General features: G+C 41.2%; 1 protein-coding gene across 2 annotated transcripts in view; it reads right to left on the bottom strand.

The window, feature by feature from the left end:
- Positions 1-1533: 1533 nt before the first annotated feature.
- tesk1a (testis associated actin remodelling kinase 1a) overlaps positions 1534-21900 on the bottom strand; it is a 62316-nt gene continuing 41949 nt past the window's right edge. For both annotated transcript variants that reach the window (XM_074693037.1, XM_074693030.1), the window contains 8 exons: positions 14521-14569; positions 14192-14338; positions 8069-8151; positions 7721-7811; positions 7059-7142; positions 6268-6354; positions 4661-4754; positions 1534-3421 (listed from right to left, as the gene is read on the bottom strand). In XM_074693037.1, the coding sequence (XP_074549138.1) occupies positions 2145-3421; positions 4661-4754; positions 6268-6354; positions 7059-7142; positions 7721-7811; positions 8069-8151; positions 14192-14338; positions 14521-14569 (1912 nt within the window). In that variant the 3' untranslated portion in view covers positions 1534-2144. The remainder of the gene's footprint in view (positions 3422-4660; positions 4755-6267; positions 6355-7058; positions 7143-7720; positions 7812-8068; positions 8152-14191; positions 14339-14520; positions 14570-21900) is intronic.

The raw sequence follows: 21900 nt of genomic DNA, 5'->3' as shown, positions 1-21900 counted from the left end.
CTTATCCTGGTAGTTAGTCTGGTCTGCAGCAGGCTAGCTGCAGAGAATAAATCACCATGGTAACTAGTCCGGGATAAACTTGACCAGCTTTTGTTCAACCGATTTGAGGCTAACTTCATCCAGAATAACCAATGTTTGCCAGCTTAATCCCTTATCCTGGTTTTGTGCAATACCCCCCAGGTAAATACAGTCAAAAATCTGTGTGTGTGTGTGTGTGTGTGTGTGTGTGTGTGTGTGTGTGTGTGTGTGTTAAATCACATATGTCCATGAAGCAGCAGCTGCACACTGCCTGCTGCAGTAAACTCTGCTGGCAGCCATCATCTTCTGCTCCCCTCATAGAAACTGGGCTCATGTTGCGAGGAAACGTCAGGGAAAGGTTTTTACATTCTGAGTCAATGTGAAGAGAACAACAGACAAGAACACAGCTCTTACTTTGACTATACAAATCAAGGGCATCAGCAAAGTTGTGCAATAAATGCTTTGTTTTACACTGTGAATTCTTCAGATCCAGGTGATAATTTGTCTGACCCTGTGTCTGAAAAGACCGACAGTGGTGAGATACACTCTCCCGTTTCAGGTTGCCTCAGAAACACCATTTGAATCCCTTTTGTCCTTCAGAACATCCTTTTTTAATAGTTGTCAAATCACAGCAGAAGCACTTTGAGGGGCCAGAAGTACGGCTGATTACAGTCGATGGGAGGTCGAGCACAGCTCAAACATTAAATGATGTCCCTCAGAGGGATCCTGGAACTGATCCTTGCTGGACTTACGGGAAAACGAACTAAACTGTTGGTCACGTGGTAGATGAGCCACGGCCTGTGGCCTCTGTGAAACACATGAATCAGACTGATATGTCCAAACACTGAAGCTCTGTGGAGCTTGCAGTTGCTTCACTCTTGATGTGGACAGTGTGGTGTTGCGTGGTGGTGCAGGGCAGGAATGGTTTCCTGAGCAGTGGTTCAGGGCCATGCTGTCTGGGCTGCTCTCTAGGAATCAAGTGCTTTGGTGATGTCACGGCAGGAATGCTACCTCAGGTGGATGATTAGGAGAATACAGGGGGCAGTAGGTGTCTTCAGAGAGCCAATCACTGGATCGCATCCAAGTGCTATGCCGTTTACTCGCTAAAATCAATGTTCTTGTTGCCTTTGGTGAGAAGGAACAAGTCGTATAAGCCCTTGCTGAAGCAAACTGATAACAAAGGAGCTTGTTGACTTGGTCCCAAGGCCTATGAGCCCATGATAGCTTCTTGAGCAGGGTTTAGCACCATAAAGGGCAAAATGAGTTCAGTTTCATTTGGTTCAGATGAGGTGTGCATCCCTGTCAGTTAGACCAGCTGCTCTGTTTGGTTCCAGACCAGTTCAGAGTTTCTGGTCCTGGCTGTTAAAACCAGACCTGCCTTATGACACCTGACAACGTCAAACATCCGTCACAAAGACAGTGAGCCAACTCACGTTCTGCCCGACCAAGCAGTGAAGCCTGTGCTTTGGCTGTAAGCGCCATTAACTCTCAAAGCTTTAAATACCCCCCCCCCCCCCCCCCCGGGTTCATTTTCACCACTAGGCCCTTTGAAAACCTGCCGGGGTACCCTCCTATCAAAACACCTGACCTTTCCATGAAAAGCAGGAAAACACTGATCAGGCAGTTTCACCTTGAACTGTTCCGCATCAAGGGAGCTGCAGCTGCTTCTCACGTGATCCCTCTTGCTCTCTGTAAGCTGTCAACTACCCCTGACTGAGATAAAAAAAAGTGGTCTCTTAAGATGCAGCAGGAGGAAGATAGCTGGCTGGTTCAGTTTATACATCTGCTGATGGAAAAACCAAAGTGTGGTTCAAAGCTGAACAGCAAACAGCCACAGCTTGTTAGGAAAACCAAAAACCGATTGGTCTGACAGGACTGGGAGTGGGCCTTCTCCACCTCGTCCTTCACACCACCATGTTCTCTGCAGTCACAGTGATGCACTGTGTTTAACCCCCACCCCCCGCTCAGCAGTTGGCACCCAAACAACATCAGCCCCTGCCAGCTGCAAAGAATGAACAACATCCTGGTCAGCAGGGGGAGGTGTTGGATTCTCAATGTGGGCAAAACAACAGTTTGACTTGTACTGTTGTCACATGAAGTGCTAAAAGCCCTCCCTCTGAACTGGTTTATGTCTGAGCCTCTGGCAGGGACCGGCCTGGCTCACAGGTCACTGACGGCCCAGCTCCCACTAGTCCAGTTGAGCTGCGGCAGAATAGAGATTTGGTTGCCGAGGTGGCTGCTGTTGCTGGTGATGCAGCGCTGCCGGTTATGGTACCGTTGAGGTTCCGAAAAGCGCGCTGTCGTGGTAATGAAGCCTTTCGGTGAGGTGGAGGCATGGCAGCTGAACCACGGAGGCACACTGAAGGGAAACTCAAACCCACAAGACAACATCCAGGACAGGATATGACCTCATCCTGCTCATAGGAGCCACTGGGCTCAGAGGACAGGACCTGGGCTCTGCTGTAACCATTGGTACACCCCCCTACACCCCACTGCACCTGCTGGCCAATCACAGCAGCTGTGCCATTGTTATTGTCCAGTTGTGGAAGTGGAGGTAAGGAGGGCGGTCCATTGGAGATGGGGAATCTCCAGCCGTTGGACTGTAAGGATGATGATGATGATGATGAAACGCAGGTGAGCAAGGTTCTTTCAGGTTTGGGGTCCAAAGCACTGTCTGCTGGCTCAGGAGACTTAGTACAGTCCATAGGTTCAGTTAGACAAACACTGTCCTCCACCTTGTCCTCAGCCTCCTCCTCCAGCCTCTCCAAAGACACCATCTCCAGTCCAACAAAAGGAGCTGAGTCCAGTCCCAGCCCACCGTTCTCCTGTAACAGTTCCTTCCTTTGGGTTTCCTTCCTGGGGTCTACCAGCAACCTCCCATCCAGCTTCCTCTCCTTGGCCTCTTTCACCTGCCCTGTTCCGTCAGTCAATGTCCCGTCAGTCAGTGTCCCATTGGTCGGTGTCCTGTTGGTCAGTGTCCCAGTGCTGACATCCTCTGTTGCTTCCAGCTTTTCATCCATATCTCTGGGCAGCGCTACGGTCCGACTCAGTTCAGGGGTACAGGGGAGCGACCGGCACCTCCTTGGAGGAGCTCTTGCCCCTGGTATACCTCTCAGGAGGTGGGGGGAGGCACACGGGTCCTGCAGTGCAGGAAGGGTGAAAGTCAGTGAGATGACAGACTTGCTAGGTGTGTCTAAGAGTTTGCATCTGCCCCCATTTAGATCCTGTCGAAGAGAGAAGGGGTTGACCCTTGCTGGGGTCCCAAGGAGGAAAGGGGTCAGGGTTGCTGGGGGTAACATGTCGGATTGGCTTCTTGCCAAGCCTTGCCGATGCTGGCTCCGATCGCTGGGGTGACAAGGGGAGCTGAGGCGCCGGTATGGACTGACATCAACAGCTATTAGTTCTGGGTGAGAAAGAGAAGGGAAGATGTTAAAGATGATGTTCAGAAATCAGCACAAGCATAACATTAAATACAACAAAGCACTGTTCATATTTCTGCCCTGACTCCACAGTTACTCTCCAGAACTGCAAATATGGCCCTGAGCACCACATGAACACTGTGTCTGCAGCACTCTCCCACATGCTGATGAAACACATCTGGGGGGTGTTGATTCCTGTCTGCTGCTCTGCTGTTTCCTGCGTGTTTGTTTGCTGGGAAGCATGGGAACCCCCGTGTGTGTTCTGCTAGTGCTGATTGGACAGCTCAGACTACTGCAGGAAATGACTGATAGCCACAGAACAAGACTTGCTGCCTGCGTGGTATTCACATGTAGTTTCCTTTGGGAGTGGGTGCACGTTAGGCTGTGGTGTAGGCTTCAGCTTTGACCCATTACAGAGTATAAATCAGGTTTGAGGAGCCTAAACTGGGTCTGCTCCAGCTGGTCTCATGCTCTGTCTTGGGTGGCACCTGAGGCTGTGTAACTTCGCGGGTGACTGAAGCCTATCCCAGCTGTCATTGGGCAAGAGGCGGGACTGGTTGCCAGCCAATCACAGGGCTGACACAGAGACAGACAACCATTCACCATTCACTCACACCTAGGGACAATTTAGAGTGATCAATTAACCTGGTGAGCATGTTTTAGGACTGTGGGAGGAAACCAGGAGTACCCGGAGAGAACCCACTCATGCACGGGGAGAACATGCAGACTCCACACAGAAAGACCCACCAGCCAAGCTGGGATTCAAACCAGTGACCTTCTTGCTGTGAGGCAGCAGCACTAACTGTTGTGCCACCGAGCAGCCCCGGCTGCGTAACTTGTTGAAGATTAATGCCAGCTCTTTACCCATGGTGGAGGAATCCTGACACACACCGGCATATCACCGGCTAAATGTATGACCTTTAGTCAAGGTCAGATCAGGTCCAGTAGACCAAAGGATGACACTGCAGCTAATGGTAAGTTCATGACTGTTGGCTGAAGAAATCCATCTTTTGTAACTTGTAAGGAATCCAGCGGTCAGAAAACATTCCCCTCAACATTAAAAGTCCGAAACCAGGGCAGGGTCTTGTGTTTATGGTATCAGTATTTCTTCAGCATGAACAATTCTGTGCTGAGCAGGAATGGCTCAGTGTCTTTATGCTGAAAAGCTGTTGGAGGGTTTCAGTTCGACTTTTGGAAAAAGAAAGAAAAGGAGGCATTTTTACCCAGGTCGATGGGCTTCTCGCCCTCTTCGTCCCGCTCTATGCTTTCCAGTGTGAAGACAATGTCGGAGAAGGAAGGACGCCTCTCTGCACTCATCTGAAAGAGAATAAAAAAGAGGAACTTTACAAAATGTGGAGTGCTGAGGAGTTAATCCAGTTTCTCTACCTGAGTCAAAGACAGACATCCTCTTCATTTACAAACTGGACCTGCAGCTCCAGCCATGGCTTTCACAAGGAGCTACATCTGCCTGCTGAAGTCATCTTCAGCATTATGTGTACCTTGAATGTGATGTTAGGATGCCGTAAGTGAACTCAGATTCCAAGTCCTGAAAGCCTTTGTTGGGCTAAATAATGTCTCTGTACCCTCAGTTGGACTACGTTCCCTCTGATAACAGGTAGGCCAGGGACGATAGTCAAATCAATTAATCGCTCGATAAATGAAATGAACTCAGTGATTTCGCTGGGCTCAATATACTGCCATGTGTATGCGTGTTTGTTTTCCTTGTCTCTTGCCTCTGAACATGCTGGATGACAAGAGGGTTCACTCTGTGCATTGCTCTCAGCACCTGGGCATGATTGTTCTGTTGCAGAATGAACAGAGTAAACTCTCTTGTCAGTCATCCAAAATCTTTGTCTCTGGGGGGAGGTGGGGCTGCTAGCATCGGGCTAGCATAAACACAGAGAGGGGTGACACAAGTCAATGTGATAGAAATTAGGAGGAAAAACAATGATTTGTAAAGTGTAGATCAATTTTGCCTTGGAACTGAACGAGCAAGGTGAGCCCATCAACATGGATGAGCCAGTGTGCAGCAACAAAAAAGGCAACACAAAAAACTCACATGCCCACCTAAAAAACAACCACCCAACCCAGTTTTCTCAGCTGGGGAAGAAACTGCACCTGCAGATGCAGAGCCTTCATCCCGATAGTCAACACTCACTGAGGCCTTTGATCAACAAAGTAAATAATAATGGAACAGTGCAAAATGGTGTGCGCTCACAGAATGTTTATTCTGAATGCTTCAAATGGAGACAGCTGGACTGTTTATAGTTAGGGATGATGATGAGGATGATGAAGCCTCATGAACGAGAGGAGAAATATCTCCACAAACCCTGATCAGTCCAGTTTCCTCTGTTTGGAGTGTTCAGAATAACTCTGACCTGGATGATGAAAATTTACATGGACACAGAAAGTGAGATTCACTACTTTGCAAAAGAAATGCTGCACTCTTGAATACAGTTTTCTATTTAACTGCAATTTTTGATTCAGAGTCAATTTTATTATCATAACTAAAATTATAATAATAATAATTATTATTATATTTGGAAGTTATTAATATCCCAATTACAACAGTAAAAAATACTCATGAGAAATACAAATTTATTGCATTAAAAAGGGGGTGTTCATTATTATAATACATTATAATTATATGAGTGGTTAATTTGGTCTCAATGTAATATCGTCAATAATATTGTTTATTGTAAATTATTATGGGAAAATGTAACATTCAGAAAAATTTGTTATCAGTCCAGGGCTAATAACAGTTACTTAGTCCATGTAATGAAGACCCAACTCAGAGTCTGTCTCTGCATGAGCCTGTTGGTACACTTACATTACAGCAGGTGACAGCAAGGCTAAAGAACACAGGTGGACAGTCCCCAACCATATTCTCAAATGCATCCACGTCCAGACCGAAATCCTGCATGTGGAAAAATCACATTCAGCTTTAAGCAGTCACTTTGTAATCAGTCAAAACTGTGCAGCTGGTCTTCAAACCAGGACACGTTCAGACCAGCAACAACTGGCCTGCACTGACTCTTCTGTCTATTAGCCATTTCACCAGCCTCAGTCAGTCAGACCTCACTGTGCCAGGACTGTGCAATGTTCCCAAATCCTTCCTACATATGACTTCAAGGTGCAATCCTTGGCCGGCTTTGAGGTTCTGTTTGGTGGAATAATCCTTTATGAAGAAGGGTTTATTTCAAACATCACACACACATACACACACACACACACACACACACACACACACACACACACACACACACACACACACACACACACACACACACACACACACACACACACACGAACACACACATATGTGTGTGTGTGTGTGTGTGTGTGTTTCTTTCGCTTTTTGTTTTGAATAAAAAATTCAGTTGTAAAAATTAAACTATGATCATTTAATTTTTCTTTTTTCTGTTCTTTCTGTTTCGTTTTCTGTTCTTTAACTAATATGTAAATAAGAGGTCACTTGTATCATGTGTCAATAAAGACATAAAATAAAAAGACTGAGTATATAATCAGGTAAGCAGAGAGTGACCTCTGACAGAAGTTGGTGATACACACAGACTCTCCATGGCTCTGACATCCAGAGTCCTACAATCAGGATCCACTCACCTCTGTCCTTGGCAAGAAGTCCGGATCAGCTTCAATCCGGGCAATGATCTCGCATAGGATGATGCCATATGCAAACACATCCACCTGAGCAGAGCAACAGCAATGAATGTTGTGTGTGTGTAGGTTAGTGCTGAAGTGCATAAGTGGTAAACAAGAGCTTATGAGGTGGAAAAGAGTCATGGATACTAGACAATCTTTTCAGAGCCAGTCTTTAAATCCAAGCACTGCTTGATTCTCTTTTAGTAACACATTTCATTTCACATTTTCTCAGTGGCTTTGGGCATTTCACACATAAACATGTGCACAACAGCTTGTGCATTTCTCTAAACAATTCTCTTTCATGCTAATGATTTACACAAATGCTAATGCTTCACACAGACACTAATGCTTCACATACATGCCAATGCTAAACAAACATATGCTAATGCTACATATACATTCTGATGCCTTTTTGGAAGGAAAGAGAGAGGAAGAAATGTATAGTGTGCTGGCAGATTTTTGTATGTAATGACTTGTGCAGTGGAATGAGCACTGTTTTAATAGGGATGCATGAGGAACTTTGGCTTTTTGGTAAGTGGGCTTGTCCAACAGTTGCACTTCAAAGAGCCTGGCTGAGTATTTTTTATCTAACACCAACTTTCTGAACATGAAAGCAGCCTCACCTTCTCATTGTACAGCTCTCCTCTCAGGACTTCAGGAGCCATCCAGTAGGGGGAGCCAACGATGGCCAGAGGCTGCTTCCCCACACAGTCACTGCAGAGAGACACAGGGAAGTTCAGACCCCACAGTCTGGCTCCAGCACTGACACTTAACAGACTTTAAATGTATTGTGTATGCAGGGGTTAGTACTACAAGAATAAAGAACAGATCACTTTTCAGTGACATCATACTCTGTCTGGAAACAAGATTACACAAGATTATCAAGAAACTTCTCTGGTAAAAGAACAGTTTTGAATGAAAATGAAGCGTTTACACAGCAGGAACAGTCAGTCCTTATTCTCCTCACTGACCTGTAATCTGGGATCTTCTCTGCCAGGCCAAAGTCTCCCACCACCGCAGTAAAGGAGCCGTTGTCGCAGCGAACCAGACAGTTCTGCACAGAGGAACAGTCAAGAGGTTCTACTAAAACCATGAGCCAGGGCTCTAAACTGTGTTCAACAATACCGTTAACTTAGCTTGAAACCCTGACCTGGGGGGTATTCCACAGAGCTGGCTTAGCTCAAAGCCTGGCTTATTTCAGTTAGGCTCACTAACTTAAGTGCAAGTTCAGTTCCACAAACGAGGCTTAGGGCTAGTGTGACTTGGTAACCATGGTAAATCAGCCAGCACGACAAGCCTGGTCCCAGTCAGGCTTACAGTTATGCTTACCTCAGCTGCATCTCAGGCCCGGTTTACACAACAACGTTTCATCTGAAAACACTGAAATGCAGTGAAAAAAATCTGCGTTTACACGGAAATGCCCTGGGACTGAAAACGCTGTAATAAGCATTCAGTGATGCCCAGTTTTTTCTAAGTTTGCGTACTTTGGTTATGGGTGTTACCTATGTTGCTGCTGTATCAATTCATTATGGATATATTTGTCAAATCAAGAACATGAATCAGGCCGACATGCAGAATACCAGCATCACATTACACAAAATCTACAAAACAACTATGCTGTTTCATCCATGTCTCCTACGCTGTCTTCATATATATATATATATATATATATATATATATATATATATATATATATATATATATACTGAAAAAAATGTGATCAAACTCCGTCAGTGGTAATTTGTCACAGGTCTACATAAGTATGGTATTCTTGAACCAGCACTGTCTCTGCCTCGCTTTACTACTTGCAACGGTGTGACCCTTTTATTCGATTTTCCCCTTGCAGTCCTTACACAACTCAATGAGGAGTTTTTTCTCTGCTGAGGGAAACGTGTCAGTTCTCGGTTTTGACATGATTTCGTCATTCCGACAGCAGCTTGGATCAGCCTGGCTTGAATGAGCCTGAAAATCAGCTGAGCCTCGTTAGTGGAACGAGTTGCAGCTAAGATTAAAGTGGCCTCTTATTCAAGCCACGCTTAGGGCCTTTTTCAAACCGCCCTCTGCATACTCTCCCTACCCACTACCCCTCTGTTTGCACGTTCTCGCAGAGGGTCCGCCACATTAAGGGCCATCCCAAACTGATCCGCGGGGAGGGGGATTGGGCAATAAAACCCTCCACAAGCGAGTCTGCACGGATTCTGACTCCCTTAACACGTGCAGCGCTAAATTGTGTCTGGTGTCAGCCATGGAGGAAGCAACAGACAAATGTAAGTTCCACGCATATGTGCCTGCACAATCACTGTTAAACTAACACAAATATTTAATGATTGTCATGCAATTGTTCACAACTTAAGATGTACATGTCATTGATTAAGGCCTGTTTGATCAGACAGTTGGTGTTTATTTGAGTGTTTAAAATTTACAGGGACTGTAACATAAACAAAAGAATTCATTCAAGTGAGACTGAAACATGAAAAACTCTTCAATTAAAAAAGAAATGCAGCCAAAGAAGCATGACAGTAAGTTTCTTTTGTATTTTCTACGTTCTATTTTCTTTTTTTTCTTTGTTTATCTGTTTCCGCCTGAGATCCAGTGAAGTTTCTGTCCCAAAGCTGTATTTATACCCTACACCCTGATGAAGTGAACTTCATTCAGCTGCGAGTGCGACTCCGTGACGGAGTGCACTCCATCATGGAGAGGGAGCATGTAGGGGGCAGTTGGAAAAAGGCCCTTACCCGGAATAGCCCGGCCTTTTTTAGCCAGCTTTGTGGAATACCCCGCTATTTACTGTGAACTACATTATCATCTGTAAAGAGTGTGCAGCCTGTGACAGTTAGACATTTCATACCTGAGGATGCTGTATCAAAAAACAACCGACTGACAGTAAGTAGTAAGAAGGGGTTAGAAAAAAAAAACCTGACCCCAAAAAAATTGTAAATATTTGAATACAAAAAAAACCCAAAACATTTAAATAAACCCAGAAAAATAAACATGCAAAAAAACACCATTATACAAGATGATCCATCAAACCATCGATCCATCTATCAGTCAATCCTTTATCTGTCCATCCATCAATTTATCAATTTATCAACCAAGTCATCAATCCACCCATCTATTCATTTATCAATTCATCCATCCATCAATTTATCCATTAATCATTTCATCTATCCATCCATCAATCCAATTATCAATTCATCCAACCATCCATCAATTTATCAATTAATCATTTCATCCATCCACCCATCAATCTATTTATCACTTCGTCATCCATCCATCAATTTATCCATTAATCATTTTATCCATCCACCCATCAATCCATTTATCAATTCATCCATCCATCAATTTATCCATTAATCATTTTATCCATCCCCCCATCAATCCATTTATCAATTCATCATCCATCCATCTATCCATCTGTAAATTCACCCATCCATCCATCTGTCCATTTATTAATTCATCCATCCATCCATCTATCGTATCCATTAATTTATCCATTAATCATTTCATCCATCCATCCAACCATTTATCTATCTATCCATTTATCAATTCATCCATCCATCCATCAATCCATTTATCAATTCATCCATCCGTCAATTTATCCATTAATCATTTCATCAATCCACCTATCTATCCATTAATCAATTCATCCATCCATCAATTTAACAATTAATCATTTCATCCATCCATCCATCAATCCATTTATCAATTCATCATCCATCTATCTATCCATTTATCAATTCATCCATCCATCCATAAAATCCATTTATTAATTCATCATCTATCCATCTATCCATTTATCAATTCAACCATCAATCCATCTATCCATTTAACAATTCATCCATCCATCAATTTATCCATTAATAATTTCAATCAATCCATCAATCCATCCATCCATCCATCCATCCATCCATCTATCCATTTATTAATTCATCCATCCATCCATTTATCATTGATCAGTTTATCCATCTGTTAATTTATCCATTAATCATTTCATCCATCCATGCATCCATCTATCTATCTATCTATCTATCTATCTATCTATCTATCTATCTATCTATCTATCTATTTATCAATTCATCCATCCATTCATCCATCCATCCATCCATCAATCCATTTATCAATTCGTCCATCCATCAATTTATCCATTAATCATTTCATCCATCCATCCATCAATTAATTTATCAATTCATCATCCATTTATCTATCCATTTATCAATTCATCCATCCAACCATAAAATCCATTTATTAATTCATCATCCATCCATCTATCCATTTAACAATTCATCCATCCATCAATTTATCCATTAATAATTTCATCCATCCATCCATCCATCCATCCATCCATCCATCCATCCATCCATATTCATTTATTAATTCATCCATCCATCCATTTATCATTTATCAGTTTATCCATCTGTTAATTTATCCATTAATCATTTCATCCATCCATGCATCCATCTATCTATCTATCTATCTATCTATCTATCTATCTATCTATCTATCTATCTATCTATCTATCTATCTATCTATCTATCTATCCATTCATCCATCCATCCATCAATCCATTTATCAATCCATCCATCCATCCATCCATCCATCCATCCATCCATCCATCCATCCATCCATCCATCCATCTATCCACTTATCAATCCATCCATCCATCCATCCATCCATCCATCCATCCATCCATCCATCCATCAATCCATTTATCAATTCATCCATTGATCAATTTATCCATTCATCATTTCATCAATCCACCTATCTATCCATTTATCAATTCATCCATCCATCAATTTATCCATTAATCATTTCATCCATCCATCCATCAATCCATTTATCAATTCATCATCCATCTTTCTATCCATTTATCAATTCATCAATCCATCCATCAATCCATTTATCAATGCATCATCCATCCATCTATCCATTTATCACTTCAACCATCCATCCATCTATCCATTTAACAATTCATCCAACCATTAATTTATCCATTAATAATTTCATCCATCCATCCATCCATTTATCCATTTATTAATTCATCCATCCATCCATCTATCATTTATCAGTATATCCATCCGTTAATTTATCCATTTATCATTTCATCCATCCATGCATCCATCTATCTATCTATCTATCTATCTATCAATTTATCAATTCATCCATCCATTCATCCATCCATCCATCCATCCATCCATCCATCAATCCATCCATCCATCAATCCATTTATCAATTCGTCCATCCATCAATTTATCCATTTATCATTTCATCCATCTATCCATCAATTCATTTATCAATTCATCATCCATCAATTTATCCATCAATCATTTCATCAATTCACCTATCTATCCATTTATCAGTTCATCCATCCATCAATTTATCAATCAATCATTTCATCAATTCACCTATCTATCCATTTATCAATTCATCCATCCATCAATTTATCCATTAATCATTTCATCCGACCATCCATCAATCCATTTATCAATTCATCATCCATCTTTCTATCCATTTATCAAATCATCCATCCATCCATAAAATCCATTTCTCAATTCATCATCCATCCATCCATCCATTTATCACTTCAACCATCCATCCATCTATCCATTTAACAATTCATCCATCCATCAATTTATCCATTGATAATTTCATCCATCCATCCATCTATCATTTATCAGTTTATCCATCCGTTAATTTATCCATTAATCATTTCATCCATCCATGCATCCATCTATCTATCCATCCATTTATCAATTCATCCATCCATCCATCAATCCATCCATCCATCAATCCATCCATTTATCCATCAATTTCATCAATTCACCTATCTATCCATTTATCAATTCATCCATCCATCAATTTATCCATCAATCATTTCATCAATCCACCTATCTATACATTTATCAAATCATCCATCCATCAATTTATCCATTAATCATTTCATACATCCATCCATCAATCAATCCATTGATCAGTTCATCATCCATCTATCTATCCATTTATCAATTCATCCATCCGTCCATCAAATCCATTTATCAATTCATCATCCATCCATGTATCCATTTATCACTGCAACCATCCATCCATCTATCCATTTAATAATTTCATTCATCCATCCATCCATCCATCCATATATCCATCCATCTATCCATTTATTAATTCATCCATCCATCCATCTATCATTTATCAGTATATCCATCCGTTAATTTATCCATTTATCATTTCATCCATCCATGCATCCATCCATCTATCTATCAATTTATCAATTCATCCATCCGTCCATCCATACATCTATCCATTTTTCGATTCATCTTTCCAACCATCAATCCTTTTATCAATTCATCCATCCATCCATCCATCCATCCATCCATCCATCTATCCATTTATTAATTCATCCATCCATCCATCCATCCATCCATCCATCCATCCATCCATCCATCTATCCATTTATTAATTCATCCATCCATCCATCAATCATTTATCAGTCCATCCATCCATCAATTTATCCGTTAATCATTTCATCAATTTATCCATCCTTCTATCCATTTTTCCATTTTTCCATCCATCCATCCATCCATCCATCTGTTCATCCATCAATTCATCTATCCATTTATCAATTTATCCATTAATCATTTCATCCATCCATCCATCAATCCATTTATCAATTCATCATCCATCTGTCTATCCATTTATCAATTTATCATCCATCAATTTATCCATTAATCATTTCATCCATCCATCCATCAATCCATTAATCAATTTATCATCCATCTATCTATCCATGTATCAATTCATCCATCTGTCCATCTTTCATCCATTTATCAATTCATCATCCATCCATCAATCACTTCAACCATCCATCCATCTATCCATCTGTCCATCCATCAATTCATCAATTTAATCAACCCCTTTTTTCAATCCATCCATCCACCCATTTATCTATTTATCAATTCATTTATTCATTAATTTATTCATTTATTCATTAATTTCATCCTTTAAGCTATCCTTTTATAAGTACATCCATCAATTTAAGGATCCATCTATCATCTATTATCCATCCATCCATCCATCCATCCATCCATCCATCAGTGCTGTACCTTTGAGGTTAGGTCTCTGTGGAAGATGCCCTTGCTGTGGAGGTACTGCAGTCCTCTGGCGATGTCCAGGGACAAATCAATCCTGACGCTCCAGGACAGGTAGAGGTCGCTGTCCAGCAGCTGCTCCAGGTTCCCTCCATTGATATACTAAAGAGGGGCAGAGGAGGGGGGGCCATCAGCTCATGTTGGCCCACGTTGTCAACAGAAGTTTGGAACTACAACCCTTCCACTGAGTACTGTCCTTGTCATGGGTCAACATGGACGTGTAGGACGTTTTCTATTTGAGGAGACCTGGTAATTTTGCAAAACAAGTCGCAGGCTTCTTTTACCTCAGTCAGAGCGTGGAGTTGACCTTCATGCACACACACACCGAGGAACCTGATGAGAGGTTAACAAACAGATTAAAAACACAGCTTCACACAAAAAGGTTTCAACAAGAGCTGCAACAATGTGTGTAAAGGAGGACGGGCCTTGATGGCCGCCAAAGCTGCAGAACCCACCAGATGTTCCACCTGCAAACAGCCAGAGCAGAAAAGTGACTCAAAGAGATCCTCTGAGAGTTGATGTTATTTCATTTTGCTCATTTAAATGGTAAATGGACTTGAGCTTATATAGCGCTTTTCTAGTCATGGACCACTCAAAGCTGCTGTACACCACAGGTCACACTTACCCATCCACACCCATTCGCTCGCACATTCACACACTGATGGATCCAATCTTTACTATGACAGCTATCCATCAGTATATCTAACACAATCACACCCTTTCATACCCATTCACACACCACTGACGCAGCAGTGGGAGCAACTAGGGGTTAAGTGTCTTGCCCAAGGACACATCGCCATGTGTCACCCAGCTGGGCTTGAACCTGCAACCTTCTGATCACCGACCAAGCGCATTCTCCAACTGCGCCACCGACGCCCCTGCTGCTGTATTTCTAGGTAGTTGAGCTGTTCCTGTGCCGAAAGCCCCTTCAGTCAAGTTTAGGTGCACACTTCATTATTGATCAGCTGATACTACTGTTTCAGCCTACAGTCATGTCAGCGGTCTTATCATTTGGCTTCTTGAACTTCTGAAGTATAGGGTGTGCTAAATTCATTAGTCCACAGGGGGTGTTTTGATGTCAGATGGACTTACCCTGAGCCAACCCCAAGAATTATTCAGTGAGGATGGCACTTTTAGAACTCACTGGTAGAAAATAGTATACTGCTGACTGAGTAGGCCATTGGTCTATTTTAAGACCATTTGAAGGAGACAGAGCCTTTGCTGTTTGGGCCCCCAAGCTCTGGAACAACCTGCCAGAGGGTCCTAGGCAGGCAAACTTAGTGCCATTTTTAAAATCTCTTCTTAAAACCCACTTTTATCGTATTGCTTTTTCTTGATCTTTTTCTTCTTTTATATTTATTGTTTCATTTATGTGATATTAACCATTTTGTGTTTTATTGTGCAGTACCTTGTAACTTTGTTTTGAAAGGTGCTATACAAATAAAGCTGGAATGGATTGGAGCTGACACAGGTGACTGTACACAGAGATCAAAGATGTGCTTATGGTTTCCATAGTATTGTTCAGGAGTAGCTCTGTTATTCTGTTCCTCATAGAACCCAATATGTACGGATAAAAACGGTCATGTATTTAAAAGAAATTCAGTTAAGCGTAGGGTTCCTTAAGAAAACATTTTTTGGATTGTTACTGTTTGTTATTAAGAGACTAAACAATTTTTATGAGACATTTAAATCAAGATCAATCAATCCACTTAGTTCCAGACCAACAGCTGATGTCTCAATGTCAAAAAGTCTAATTGTACTCTATCAGCAGGGCATCAAAAAACACCAAGTGAGCAAGTCCAACTACATTTACAACGATGTCACTGCCTAAGGTTCATCAGCTGTGTGCTGTGTTGTCTGATGGATCATAAACTCAGGGAAAAGAGGTCGGATTGGTCTGCACATTTCACATTTCCATATTATATTATATTATAATTTTCATTCATTCATTTTCTATACAGCTTATCCCGTTCAGGGTCGCAGGTAGCTGGAGCCTAACCCAGATGTCAAGGAAGGGTAAACCTGGACTGGTCGTCAGTCAATCACAGGGCTGACACATAGAGACGGACAACCATTCACACACACACACACACACAATTTAGAGTGACCAATTAACTGGTGAGCATGTTTTTGAACTGTGGGAGGAAGTCAGAGAGAACCCACGCATGCACGGGGAGAACATGCAAACTCCACACAAAAAGGCCCACCAGCCAAGCTGGGAATCAAACCAGTGACCTCCTTGTTGTAAGGTTGTAGCGCTAACCGTTGCGCCACCATGCAGCCCCTATGTTCTGTTCTATTCTATTCTATTCTATTCTATTCTATTCTATTCTATTCTATTCTATTCTATTCGTTAACAAAGGTTACTTTTTCCATATTTGATGCAGAGTGCTCTTCTCTTTCTCAAAATGTAGTTGTTGAATATTTTTGAAACAAATATTTTTTAATCTGTACGGTACAGGTACTATTAACTCTGACCTATCCTGAGGTTTGAATGATTTCTTGTTGTAACCAGGCCAGATATCTCCGTCCTCCTCAGAGGTACATGGAGGAGCCACCTTATGGGATCATCATGTTTCTTTAATTAATGCCTTGGCTTCATTGACTGTGTAAAAATGACCTGGAAACACTTGGCTGTCAGAAACAAATCTATTAGAATAGTGTCCCTTCTACAGTTTTCTTTTCTCAGTTGCTTTGGTTCATTTCTCACATCAGAATGGAAATTCTCAAAGCTACTTGTTCAATCTTCATCATTGTTTCACTTGTGCTCTTCAAAAAAGCCACTTCTCATTTCTTTGAACAAGTTGCAAATGGTTTGGGACATCCATGCAAATGGTTCTATACAATTCTCTGCTGTTTCCTGCATTATCAGCTAGTTGGGTCATTTTGGACCGAAACGTGACCATGGTGAGTGAAAGTCCGTTTCTCAATGGATTTGTCATCTAGGAGGGCTAAAAAAAAAGAAATTAGCCGGGGTGCATTTTTTAAAATGGCGGGGAAAATTTTTTAGGACCAAAATCCAAAATGGCTGTCATGGCAATGATCTTTTAAAAATTCGACCTACAATGATGGACAATACATGTTTTCAGACCTTATTTTTGTTAAGAAATACATATTTCAGAATTACATATTGATTTGACCTTATTTTAACCTTCAAATTCAAGATGGCTGCCACTTTTGGTGTTTATTTAGGGTTTTTGGGGGAGTTTTTGCTTTTTATGGGGCATATTTTTCTGTTTTGTTACAGAGTCTGTATAAGGTTAAAATGGAAGCTCTGCTCATGAATAATATACAGTTAAAGTTCACAGAAATATCATCTGAAGTCAAAGTAGATGTTTTTGTGTAAACAACACTTGTTGATTGCCCATTTCCCATTCAAAAGGACTATGCAGCCATGTCTATGTCACAATTTTTTTGGCTTTAATAAATTCTTTTGCAGTGTCAGACCAATGGAAATGAATAGATTCCTTTATTTCACTCCCATTTAAAAGAATGGAGATTTACCATTACCATGGAAACTGCTGGAGCAAAGACATATGTGTGATGTCACAAGGAAAATGCAGGCCGTTTTCGAATTCCTCTTCTACAAACTGTGTATGAAGGTAGTATGTAGTAGGTACTGCATACTGCATACTACACTTAAGGCCCGTCCTTCCAGGAGGTGGTAGTGTAGACAACACCAAATTTATCACAGCCGAACCAGTTTTTGGCCTTTATTTGTAAGCTCTCCCATTTGCCTTGATTTATAACATCTGTGGGCTTATGAGGCTTTCCACTTTTTAAAACACATTGACAGGGCATTGTGTAGTGTGTCTCTCATTAGGAGGGAAAACAACTTGCGTAGCTGCTGATGGGAGTGTTTCTAACACATTAGGAGTGAATGAGACAAATATGAAACTAGAACCTGCATTTCCTTGCAGCATATTCTGAATGTTGAAATGCTGAGCCCTATATATAACTTTGCTTGGAGAAATGATATCGCAAGGGAAAAGGAATGTCCCTTTATCCAATCATTAAAGGTGTCCCAGTCCGAGATTGATATCGGGTATCTGTCCGATATCAGTAAAAAAACAAATATCAGTATTGTATTGGAATGCATCTAAAATCTCCGATATAAGCACTCCGATATAATAAGTCCATTCCAGACCCCGCTCCTGCTGTTTTTATTTGATTTATTTAGGTTATTTTCTGGGTCTTCTAATGTATTCTTTATTTTATTCAATTGCTTGTATTTTTTATGTTTAATGTTAAAATTTCTGTTACCCATTGGTTAATAATAGATGGGCCAGTTTTTCCTCATACCTACTGTTGCTGACCACTGTTCTTTGTTTGAATAATATCACTTAATCAAGCCTTTACTAACATGACAGACATACTACAAAATAAGTAATGAAAGTATGCATGTTTAATGCTGATATCGTATCGGATTAATATCGGTATCGGCCAATACTCAATGCTGCAGTATCGGTATCGTATCGGAAGTGAAAATGTAATATCGGGACATCCCTACTAATCGTCATAGTTTTTTAACGTAAACAAGCAGGAGAACACTGCGACCGTTTTCGACTTTCTTCTAGACAATCTTGACTTTCTCTAACAAATAGAAATGTGTGAAGCATCAGTTCAACCAATGGTCAACCAGTTTTCTGAAACAGCTCAAAGGTGCATCTCATGAACCATCAACTTCTAAGTATGTATGTGTACTGTCACAGGCAGACTTTGAAACGTGTGGCTCTGCTGCCCTCTAGTGTGTCATAAGTGAACTGAAGTAACGGTTTGAGACTGCTCTAATGTGTAAAGAAGTATTTAATTTAGCCATACAGATGTAAAACTGATGGGTCAGCTGGTGACGTATCAGTGTACATTTATCATTTCATCTGTTTTAGGAAAATATGACTAAAACTGACTAAATCATGACCACTGGTTGTTCTAATCAAGGCAGCGAGGGGATGTTTCCCCCTCTCTGTTCATGAACACCACAGATACTGACTGAACTTACAAACACTTTGAAATTTCTTTTATCTTTCTGCTGACAAGAACATTCGGTCTGAAGTCCTCTAAGTGACTCTGTGCAGTGAGAAAAGGCTGATGAAATTTAGGCTGATGAATATTTTCTTTTTCCTGATGGATGCTAACAGGGGAAAGGGTGACGACTTACTAAAAGACAGGATGACAGATTAGTGGTGATTTCTGAGACGTCCAAAAATAACACAAAATCTCACTCTTGCTAATTTATATGGCAGACAACACAGGTCAAGAACTGATCTGTGGCCCTCACCTGAAACCTGCTTAAATGGATTATAGGACAGTGTTACTGTAGCTCGACCATACAACAAACTTACGATGAGTCTGGAATTATCTCAAAGAGGCAGCTGATGTCGACCATCTCTCCTGTGTTTGTGAGCCTGTTCTGTTACTGATGTGAGCTGAAACACCAGGTTTAAAGGTAGCTCTCCAAAAAATGAGAATCGCATCCAGTGCTGAAAGGCTTCCTATGTTACAAAGAGAGAATCCTAAACTTCCACACAGCCAGAGCTGCAGCTGCTTCAGTTGGACTTGGTGGACCTGGTGAAAAAGTCGGTTTGGAGCCGAGGTTCTGACCAAATATGACAGAGGACTCAACATGTAGAGGAAATATTCAAAAGAGCTTTAAATGATGATAAACAGAGACTGATGTCATGTTCACAGACAAACTAGAGTACATCATCAAAGTGTTCACACGCAGCTCTGAACTCTCCTTACTGAAGAGGATGCTACGTTAGAGCATGGAGCTTATGTTAGACCAGTGAGAGTTTAACTCATGGCACCTCATGCTAACAGGTTAAAAAAAACAGCTGATGCTCTGATAAACTCCTCATCAATGAGAGTTAAACAGCTACTTGTCTCTGTGTGTCTGTGCAACCACATCCAGCATCTTTGGATCAAACCAACAACAGGAGAGGGGTGGATGCTTTATGAATTCTCCATACAAGGCATCAGTGCAGGACTTGATTTGACCAAAAAAATATATTTACTAGAGATCACAGGACCAACCTTAAAAATAGGGTGGAGCCAGGCAAACAGCAGGAGAAAGTGTTAAAAAGAGGAAGACTCCTCTATAATCAGGAGCGATGGCTGCCTGACAGCGCTCCTGATCGTTAGGTCTGTTTAAAATAATGAGGTTATGTACGAGACACAGTGACAAGGATGGAAACTAAAGACATTTTCTGTATCATTTTAGTTGATTTTATTTACTTTTGTAGAGTCAAGTTTAGGGATGCAACGGTTAACCAGACTTACAATTAATCATGATTTAAAACATCCCCATTTTGTAATTGCAGCGGCTGTGCTACATTGTGTTTCTATCCTTACTTGCAAAAACTGACATTAAGTTGGTGCATTATTTTTGGCACAGCCTGAATAGAACAAAAACAAAGTTATAGCAGTGATGCACCTGCTTCAAGTGCTGACTATCAGGATATGGAAGCTACGCCACATCAGCTCAGCAGGGATCCACGTTATAACTGGCCCACTTGCCCCTTGTGCATCTGAAAGGCTCCAGCTGACTGTGCACTCCAGCCAGTTAAAATACTATCTTTAAAAACAAATACAGAACCACATTGTTTTTGTTTGTTAGCATACTGTTGTTTTGGCAGCGATCAGTGTGGGATTATGATGTTATTGACTAATCTAGTAAGCGTTTTATGTCTGCGTCTCTGCACAGGTTCGCGCACGTAATGGATGAAAGACACTGCTGCAGACAGCGCCGCTGCTCTCTCCTCCTTTCCTATCAAAAATCAACAGGTTAACATCTGCACTCGGATAGTAAAGTAGGCTTTTTTTCGTCCACTTTACTAGTAAAATGGTTTTAAACCTCCAGTTTCTAGTAAAATGTTGGAGAAGTTCCCTCAAATGGAAACAAATGAAAATCAGCGGAAGAGTTGAAAACAAATGACTAAGATGTGGACTTATGCAGACAGTAAGCTGAGTATCTACAGAAAAGATAAGGTAGTGTAACGCTGTAACCATCTCTTCTGAACTGTTAGACCTTAACAGCGTTAGAGCTCAGGAAAACTTTAGCAGCGCGTGATGAGTGAGTGTTCATCAGCTAAAGAAAAAAGAACATCAAACTAACGGGATTCCTTAAATCACTGTCAAATAATATCACCCTGAGCAACCTTAAAGAGGCACTGCAGTATATGAAATAGAAGTCTTTTGAACTTCATTACAGAACTCAATGATGAAAAAATAAAATAAGAATTCAATAAAGACAGTTAAGTGAGACATAGAGTAAATGATACCAAAATAAATCTCATCTTACAGCAGTTTGTGGAAATGAATCTGTGCTCTCAGGAGATCTGTTAGCATTAGGAGATCCCTCCGAATTACTGAGGCCTATCTACATTATATTAGAAAAGAAGTTTTAAGAGCAACTGTAGGTATGACAGAAAAATACATATATAACAGTATTATACACAGTTTTTGAATCAAAGGCAATGTTCCTGGGCCAGTGGTTAAACAGTTGGGTCAGTAAAATTGATTTGCTTCCAAGGAAATTTACCTTCATGTCAACCCCTGAATAATGCATTATAACTGTGAAAATTGTGAAACCGTGATTATTCCTCAGACAATGATTGTACAGTGAAAATCTATAATCCTTGCATTCCCTGTCGGATTACAGTTTG

The sequence above is a fragment of the Halichoeres trimaculatus genome, unplaced genomic scaffold (genome assembly GCF_033239565.1).
Source record: "Halichoeres trimaculatus isolate MK-OKI-2021-1 unplaced genomic scaffold, fHalTri1.1 fHalTri1_scaffold_2, whole genome shotgun sequence".
NCBI classification, from domain to species: domain Eukaryota; kingdom Metazoa; phylum Chordata; class Actinopteri; order Labriformes; family Labridae; genus Halichoeres; species Halichoeres trimaculatus.
This window is presented reverse-complemented; position numbering and strand designations above follow the sequence as displayed.